The sequence below is a fragment of the Muscardinus avellanarius genome, assembly GCF_963383645.1.
Source record: "Muscardinus avellanarius genome assembly, chromosome: 3".
NCBI classification, from domain to species: Eukaryota; Metazoa; Chordata; class Mammalia; order Rodentia; family Gliridae; genus Muscardinus; species Muscardinus avellanarius.
Genome location: NC_137788.1, coordinates 361,556 through 370,525, shown reverse-complemented (window position 1 = coordinate 370,525; position 8,970 = coordinate 361,556). Strand labels below are relative to the sequence as shown.

The window sequence follows — 8,970 nt, the reverse complement described above, 5'->3', positions numbered from 1 at the left end:
CATCAACACGCCAAGGGTTCAGATTCCTGGAATTTGGGCCGAGACTGAGTAACAGGGAATCTGAAGGCCTGTGTGGGCGCCTTAAAAGGAAAATCTCTTCACAAAGAGACAAAAGGATTGACTTATGTGTAAACTTAAAGAGAAACGACGGTTTAAAAATTCTTCCGTGTTTAAACACACAGCAGCCGGGTCAGCCACTCGGGCCGACAGATTAACCACAAGTTCCAAGTTCTGATGTAAAAAGTCTTTTCTTAAATAATTTAAAAAATACTAAGACCTGTATACTTCAACTTGAAGCTCTTATCTACACACATTTACATTATTTGTAAATAGGTCACAGACAATCACTGAATTATATTCACCATGAATTCACTCTATGGGGACAGACCAAAATACCACTAAAGCGAATTAATGTGACGCCAACTCAGAGCTCAGACTTAGACGTGACAAAGAACGCCAACAAGACACAAGAGCGTAATCTGTCCAAATAACACGACAACTTGGACGAAAGCCCTTTGGACGGCAACACCGGTGGGCCCGACAGGCGGCCTGGGAGGCAATCGGTTCACACTTGTGCAGGGCATTCCCTAGCTGGCAGCGGCTGGGGGTGCTGGCCAAGGCGGCAGGCGCGGGACCCCGCTGCGGAGGTCCTGCCCTCACACCCAAAGCGGGGCTCCACTTGGCTGAACGGCTCAGCTCATGCTGGTGGCGTCCAGGAACTGGGCGAGCCTCAAGCGCCCGCACCCCAGGGGTTTCCAAGCCCACGAGACTCTTGGGACCGCGAGCGGCAGCAGAGGTGCAGACCCTGGGCACAGTGCCTGGCGCCCACCCCAGAGCCTCGCTGGTCACTGGACGCTCTGGGTGCCCCTCGGGCTGGGCTCCCCCGGCCGATCGCCAAGGCTCGGCCCACGTCCCTGGGCTCAGGGAATGCCCTCCTTCCGCTGACAGCACTGCGAGGGGGGCGCCGACCAGTCGTAGACGTAGGAGAGGCGAAGCTGCACCTCGCGCCTGCACAGCCGGCCCTCTTGCAGCAGCGTGCGCTGCTTGTCCAGCATGTCCTCCGGGCTCTGTTTGTGCGTCACCAGGTACTGGTTGTTGCAGCCCCGGGACTTGTACTCGGTGTCGAAGCGGGGGTCGTGCTCCCGCTGCACGTCCACGGGCGCCAGCCAGGCGCCCATGGACACGTCCTCGCTTTGCCAGGCGCGCAGGTACTCTCGGCTGAGGCGCAGGTAGCGGACCAGGTCGGCCGACAGCACGTAGCCGCCGCCCAGCGCGTAGGGCAGGTAGAAGTCGCAGAGCTGCCAGGAGGCCTCGCGCCAGCGGCCCCCCGGCTTCACGCGCCCGCGGCCGGAGAAGAAGCCCCAGTAGAGGCGGCGGCGGCGCGCGGGCGCGCGGGCGCGCAGCTCGGCCAGCAGCGCGTCCAGGCGCGCGAACGAGTCGTCGTCCGCCTTGAGCACGAACTCGAAGGCCACGTGCTCGTCCAGCCAGGAGAGCATGGCCAGCACCTTGGCCGTGAGGTTCTCGTAGGCGTCGCGCAGCGCGGGCAGCAGCAGCAGGTCCCCGTGCCGCGCCTGCTCGCGCTCCAGGGCGCGCCGCTGCTCGGGGCCCAGGCCGCCCGTGCCCACGGCGAAGCGCGCCCACACGTCGCCCGCGCCGCCGCGCCGCGCCGCCGCCAGCCACGTGCTGCGCACCGCGCTGCGGCGCTCGGTGGCGCGGGGTGCGCTGGCCACCAGCACGGCCAGGAAGGCGGCGGCGCGGGGGGCGGCGGCGGCGGCGGCGGGCGCGGCGGCCTGGGACGCGCAGCGCGCCAGGTAGAGCAGCGCGGCGCCGCACAGCGCCAGGCCGCCGAGGCCCAGCGCCGCCCGGCGCCGCCACGCGCGCCGCGGGAGCCTCATCGCCGCGGGCGGGCCGGTGCGCAGGCGCGGCGCCGAGGGGGCGGGGCCGCGGGCGGAAGCGGCGCGAGGCCGAGTCCCGGCGGCGCGCAGTCTGGCGTTCTACCGGGGCGACGGGGGCGGGGCCACGGCCGCCGTCACGTGGCTCCCCGAGCCCTCCTCATTGGCTGCTTCGGAGCGGTCGCTTCAGCCCGCAAGGAAGATGGCGGCGCCGGCGTCCGCGTTGGAGCCGCGCCCATTCGCACCGTCCCGGTCCTTCGCTTTCCTCTTCCCGGAACAAAGATGGCGGCGGCCTGAACCGAGGCGGCGGGCCGCAGCGCGGGCGCTCCGCAGCGCTCCCGGACCGGCGCGGGTAGGAGGCGGTGAGTGAGGCCGCCCGGCCCGCGAGGGCGCGGAGGGAGGACGAGGCACGCTGCCTAGCGCCCGGGCCGGGGCTGCGGGCCCACCTGGCTCGCTGTCACCTGGCGTCCTCCTGCCGGGCCGCAGGAGCCGAGGCGGGCGGCCGGGCGCTGGCGCTGCTGCCCCGAGCGCTCGGGCGCGGAGCCCAGTTTCCGTCTCCTCCCCGGTAAACAGTGCGCAGAGCCCGGGGCAGGGCGAAGGCTCTGATCGCGCGCCAAGCCCTCGAGGGCTGGCTCGGCTTCGTGGCAGATCTCATTGGCACCACAGCGCGGCTCCCAAACTAACGGAGCGTCTGGGAGGCGCGTGTTTTTAACCGCCAGGAGTATCTCGTTTCACCAAAATCTAAACCCAAGAATTGCAAAGGAATCCAGGAGTCCCCGCCGCTCCGCGGTTGTTCAAGACCCCGGGTGGGGGCCTAGCCAGGTGTGCCAGCCGCGCCCAGCAGTGATGGAGCGACGGAGGGGTAAGGCCCTGAAAGAGCTCAGCCACGGCAGCACTGACCCCGGCCTGGTGACTTGCTGTAATGAAGTTATTAGAATGTGACTTCTCTCCCGAGGAGGCAACACAGTGTTTTTAGACTGTGATTGACGGCAGATAGGGAGTACCACTGTAGGGCCTCAGCGTAAGGTGTTTCCCGTCTCCAGTTAGTGACCGGGGTGTATTGAATACTTGTGGGGACGTGACGTGGAGGGGTGTGACCAGTGACCCAACTCCTTGAGACTTAGTCCAGGTGAGACAGGAAGAGGTCAGAGAAGGAGGCACTTGCACAACTTGTCCAGCCATCCTGTTGCTTTCACGCTAAGATAAATAACTGCTGTGTTACTGGGTGTGGTGGCGCACGCTTGCAATCCCAGCATTCGGGAGGCTGAGACGGAGGATCGCCTGTCATCTGTTAGAGGACAGACCCAGCTACTTTGTGAGGCCCTTTGTGACCTTTTTCAAAATAAAGAATAAAAAAGAGGGCTGGGGTGCAGCTCGAAGGTAGAATGTCCCTGGGATCCATCCCCAGTGCCACAAACAAAACAAACAAACTAAATAAATAAATAAATAACTGTTGTGAATCAGAGAAAGTTCTATTTGAGGGATTCCTGGTATTTGTTGCTGTTTATGTTACTTGGTAACACAGGCTGTAAGTAACTGTTCTACATGATTCATTAAGATAAGTAGGTTCTGGCTAGGGGAGGCGGGGCAAGGCTGTAATTCCAGCTATTCAGATGAGGAAGGAGGATTGCAAGTTTGAAGCCAGCCTGGGACTTAGTGAAATACTGTATCAAAACAAAAAATACAGAGCAAAGTGGCACACAAAATTCCAGCATTCAGGAGGCTGAGACAGGAGGGTCACAGTTCGAGGACAGCTGGAGCTGCTTAGTGAGACCTTCTGCAACTCAGTAAGACCCTGTTTCAAAATAAAGAATAAAGAGCCAGTGTGGTGGCGCACACTTGTAATCCCCGCGCTTGGGAGGCAGAGACAGGAGGATCACGCAGGTTCGAAGCCAGCCTCAGTAGCTTAAGAGACCCTGTTTCCAAGTAAAAATATAAAATAGGTCTGGGAGTGTAGCCCGGGGTAGAAGGGTTTCCAGGAACCCCAGTACTACCAAATTAATTAATTAATTAATTAATTTAAAAATAGGGCTAGGGGTATAACTGGTAGTACATACCTGTTATCCTAATACTTGAGAGGAAAGGCTGGGGCTATAGCTGGGATGTAGAATGCCCCTCCTGAGTTCAATCCCCAGTACAGAAAAAATAAAATAAAATTTTTTTTTAAAGTACTAGGGCAATAGCTTAATGGTAAAGTGCTCCTGGGTTTAATCCCTGGTACAGGGGGAAAAAAAAAAAAAGGTGTGTGAACTGACTTTGTTCTTTTAAGATACAAAGTAGTCTGCACACAGCATATAATTTTATGATGCAGTTGGTGGAGTTAACACCAGGAAGAGGTTGTCTTGGTTCTTACTCAGTACTTCCCTGGCTGAGAGGACGAATTGAGATGGCAGGAATAGTCACCCCTATGGTAAGAACTTCAGACCCCAAGCATATGCTTCGGAGTTCTCTCCTGGATGACTCCAGCCCCACTCAGCTCTTGGCTCCAGCAAGGCCCACCTCCGGGGCAGCCCAAGGCATCAGACTGGGCCTGTGAGTAGTGTTTTTTTTTTTTTTTTTTTTTTTTTTCCCATGCTAGTAGTGTGTGTGTGTCTTAAGTGTTGCTGAGGATTGTACCCAGGAGCATTCTACCTCTAAGCTATACTCTCATCCCTATTTTATTTTATTTTAGTTACTTTTGTGTGTGTGTGGTACTGGGGATGGAACCCAGGGGCATTCTACTTCTAAGCTACACCCCCCAAACCTATTTTTTAGTCTATTTATTTATTTATTTATTTAGTGTGGTACTGATGTTGGAACCCATGGGTTTTTCTACCTCTGGGCTATATTCCCAGACCTATTTTTTATACTTTATTTGGAAACAGGTCTCACTAAGTTGCTGAGAGCCTAAGTAGCTTAGGCTGGCTTCGAACCTGTGCGATCCTCCTGTCTCAGCCTTCTAAGCATTGGGATTACAAGCATGAGCCACCACGCCTGGCCTTTTTTTTTTTTTTTTAATTAATTAATATATTTTTTGCCGGTCTGGGATGGAACTCAGGCATTCAACCTCCGAGCTACACCCCCTGCCCTACTTTTTATTCTTTATTTTGAACCCCGGTCTCACTCAGTTGCAAAGGGCCTTAATAAGTAGCTGAGGCTGTCCACTATCCTCTGGTCTCAGCCTCCCAAATGCTGGGATTACAAGCGTGCCTGCACCACCATGCTGAGCTCTTTTTGAAACAGAGTCTCACTAAGTTGCAGAGGGCCTCACAAATTACAGAGGCTGGCCAGAAACCTGGGATCCTCCTGTCTCAGCCTGCCAAGTGCTGGGATTGCAAACTGCACCACCACGCTGACTTGTGAGCAGCGTCTCTGCTGTTTCAGCCCCTCAGAGGCAGCACTCACTTAGTGTCCACTGTGTGCAGACAGCTGTGCACTTTTATTTTTTTTGGTACTGGGTACTGAATTCAGGGCATTTGATCTCTGAGCTACACTCCTAGCCCTTGTTAGTTTTTTAAATTTTGAAACAGTCTTGTTAAATTGCTGCTGAGGCTGGCCTTTAACCTTAAAATCCTCCTATCTCAGCCTCCCAGATACTGGGATTACAGTCACCGGCCACCACATCCAGACCAGCCTGGCACTTCTAAGATGCAGAAGCTGATTAAGACAAGGTCCGAGCTGGGCATGGTGGCGCACGCTTGTAACCTTCCCCTCCCTGCTTGGGAGACGGAGACAGGAGGATCGCGCAGGTTCGAAGCCAGCCACGGTGGCTTAAGAGACCCTGTTTCCAAAAAATATATATTAAAAAATTGGTCTGGGAGTGTAGCCTGGAGGTAGAAGGGCTTCCAGGAACCCCAGTACCAAAAAAAAAAAAAAAAAAAAGACAAGGTCCTTAAGCCAGGCGTTTGGGAGGCTGAGACTGGAGGATCGCAGTTCTTAGACAGGGTCAGGTACTTAGTGAGGCTCTCTGCAACTTATTGAGACCCTGTTTCAAAAATAAAGAATAAAAAAAAAAATAGGGCAGGGGATGTAGCTCAGATGTCAAATGCCTCTGGGTTCCATCCCCAGACCCGCAAAAAAAAAAAAAAAAAAAAAGGACAAGGTCCTTGGGGGGGCCAGGGTGGTGGCGCATGCTGATAATCCCAGCATTCAGGAGGTGGAGATCGGAGGATGGTTCACTGACCGGACTGCCTCAGCTACTTAGCGAGGCCCTTCACAACTCAGTGAGACCCTGTTTCAAAAATAAAATAAAAATAAAAAGATTAAAAATAGGGCTTGGGGAGTAGCTCAGAGGAACAGTGCTCCAGGGTTCCATCCCCAGTACTGCAAAAAAAAAGAGAGAGAGAGAGACAGGGTCCTTGCCTGCCAGGATCTCAAGGGCTTTGGAGCAGGCGATACCTCGACGCAGAGAGCTGGGGCAGCAGCTGCACCTGGAAGGGCAGGCGGGTGTTTGTTCGCCAAGACAGAACCAGAGCCCCCCTGCGTGCTGGGACAGACGTCCTGGGTGCTTCAGTCTTCTTGGGCTTCCTCAGTAGGTGTGAAGGAGGATATGCCTTTCGGGGCACATGTGTGTGTGAGCCACCATGGTAGGACAGTGGGGGGCTTGTGCCCTTCCTGGTGGGTGGGAGTGCTCGCTGGCATTGAGCCCTGTTGGGCTTTGCACATAGGCCTCTCACTACTCACAAGTCCTCGGGCCGGGTGTTGGGGAGATTCCTGGTATTTTTGTGTGGGGAGGGTACTGGGGATTGAACCTAGAGGTGCTCTACTTCTAAACTGCACCCCATTCCTATTTTTTTATTTTTTATTTTTTGCACTACTGGGGTGGAACCCAGGGGCATTCTACCTCCGAGCTACACCCCACACCCCTTTTTTTTGTGTATGGTACTGGGGATGGAACCCCGGGGCTTTCTACCTCCAGGCTATACTCCCAGACCTATTTTACATTTTATTTGGGAACAGGGTCTCACTAAGTTGCTGAGAGCCTCACTAAGTAGCTGAGGCTGGGTTTGAACCTGTGGGATCCTCCTGTCTCAGCCTTCCAAGTGTGGCCACATCTGGCTGTGTTTTTATTCTTTATTTTGAAACAGGTTATCACTGAGTTGCAAAGGGCTTCACTAAGTTGCTGAGGCTGTTCACACAAAATCCTCCTGTCTCAACCTTCCAAATGCTGGGATTACAAGCCTGCACCACCATGCCAGGCTTATTTATTTGTTTGTTTATTTTTGCAGGTCTGGGGATGAAACCCAGAGGCATTTGACCTCCAAGCTATACTCCCTGCTCTATTTTTTATTCTTTAATTTGAAACAGCGTCTTACTAAGTTACAGAGGGCCTCACTAAGTAGCTGAGGCTGTCTGCAAACCGTGATCTTCTGGTTTCAGCCTCCCAAATGCTAGGATTACAAGCTTGCACCACCATGCCTGACTTATGTATTTGTTTGTTTGTTTGTTTGTTTATTTATTTATTCATTCATTTTGCGGTATTGGGGATGGAACCCAGGGGCATTCTACCTCCAAGCTACATCCCTAGCCCTGTTTTCTATTCTTAATTTTGAAACAGGGTCTCACTGAGTTGCAAAGGGCCTCACTAAGTATCTGAGGCTGGCTGAGAACCAGCGATGCTCCTGTTTCAGCCTCTCGAATCCTGGGATTACAGACATATGCCACCACGCCTGGCTTATTTATTGTATTTTGAAATAGAGTCTCACTAAGTTGCTGAGAGTCCTAGTCAAGAGGCTGGACTTGAACCGTGGTCCTCCTGTCTTAGCCTCCCAAGTTCTGAGATGACAGGTATGTCCCACCACGCCCAGCTAGCTTCCTGATTCTTGGCCTGATTCTGGCCTCAGGAAGGTCAGGCGATTTGGCCAAGGTCAGAGCCCATAAGGACTCAAGTCAGGGTTTGGTGAGTGAGTGCCCATACCCCACGGTAAGCCGCAGTCAGGAGGGATGCTGCCGGCCCGTGCGGGCAGGCTGCATTGTGGGCAGGGCAGGCAACAGAGCTAGAAACCCAGTCTGGGGCAGAAGGGCTGGGCCTGCTGTGCGGTGGCAGAGCGTGTACCTAGCATGCACGAGGCCTCAGGTTTCATCCCAGCCTGACGAAGGGAAAATACCAGGTGCTTTTTTTCTTTTTTCCACTACTGGTGAGTGAACCCAGGGACATTCGACCTCCAAGCTATACCCCTAGGCCTACTTTTCATTCATTATTTCAAAACAGGGTCTCATTAAGTTGTGGGGGGGGCTTGCTAATTTGCTGAGACTGGCCATGAACTTGCGCTCTTCCTGTCTTTAGCCTCCCAAGTAAATAAAAATAAAATTTATTTCTTACTTATTTATGTTTTGTGGCACTGGGGATTGAACTCGGGTATTCTACCTCCGTGCTACATCCCCCAGCCCTATTTTATATTCTTTATTTTGAAACAGTCTCACTAAGTGCAAGAGCCTGAGTGGCTGAGACTGGCCTCAAACCTGCTATCCTCCTGTCTCAGCCTCCCAAGTACTGGGATTATAAGCGTGGGTCACCATTCCTGGACCAAGCCTCTTTTAAAAAAATTTTTTTGAAACATGGTCTCGCTAAGTTACTGAGGCTGGCGTCAAACCTGTGATCCTCGTGTTTCAGCCTCCTAAACACTGGGATTATACGTATGTGTCACCATGCCTGTCCAATGAATGGTCTTGATTCTACAAGTCAAGGACCTCCTTCTCAGGTTTTGAAATGAACATGTGAGCCAGGTGTGGTGGTACACATCTCTAATTCCAGTACTTGGGAGGCTGAGACCGGAGGATTGCAGATTTGAGGATAGCATCAGAGGTAGTGAGACTCCCATCAGCCTGGTAGACCTTGTTTCAAAGTAAAAACAAGATAGGGCAGGAGGTAGAGCTGGGAGGTAGATGCCTAATTTAATCCCCAGTACCAAACGAACGAGTATGTGTGTGAAGTATTTTCTGGCCCACACCAAATCATGGGTCTGTGTTTCTTTGTAGACCATTAGCTTTGCCGGGGCCTGGAGCCTGCGGGCTGTCTGCCTTCAGCCTGAAGTCTTAGCTGTGCCAGGGATTCAGCTCCGTCCCACTGCGCGGGCTCTGCTTGGAGCTGGGATCTGCC

The 8,970-nt window shown here is 53.8% G+C and overlaps 1 protein-coding gene across 1 annotated transcript; it reads right to left on the bottom strand.

Moving 5' to 3' along the window:
* Nucleotides 1–920: 920 nt before the first annotated feature.
* On the bottom strand, nucleotides 921–1,895 carry B3GALT6 (beta-1,3-galactosyltransferase 6; the record flags this gene model as incomplete). Its single annotated transcript, XM_080690511.1, has 1 exon — nucleotides 921–1,895. One exon carries the CDS (start codon nucleotides 1,893–1,895, stop codon nucleotides 921–923), a length of 975 nt encoding a protein of 324 aa, XP_080546637.1.
* Nucleotides 1,896–8,970: the final 7,075 nt, after the last annotated feature.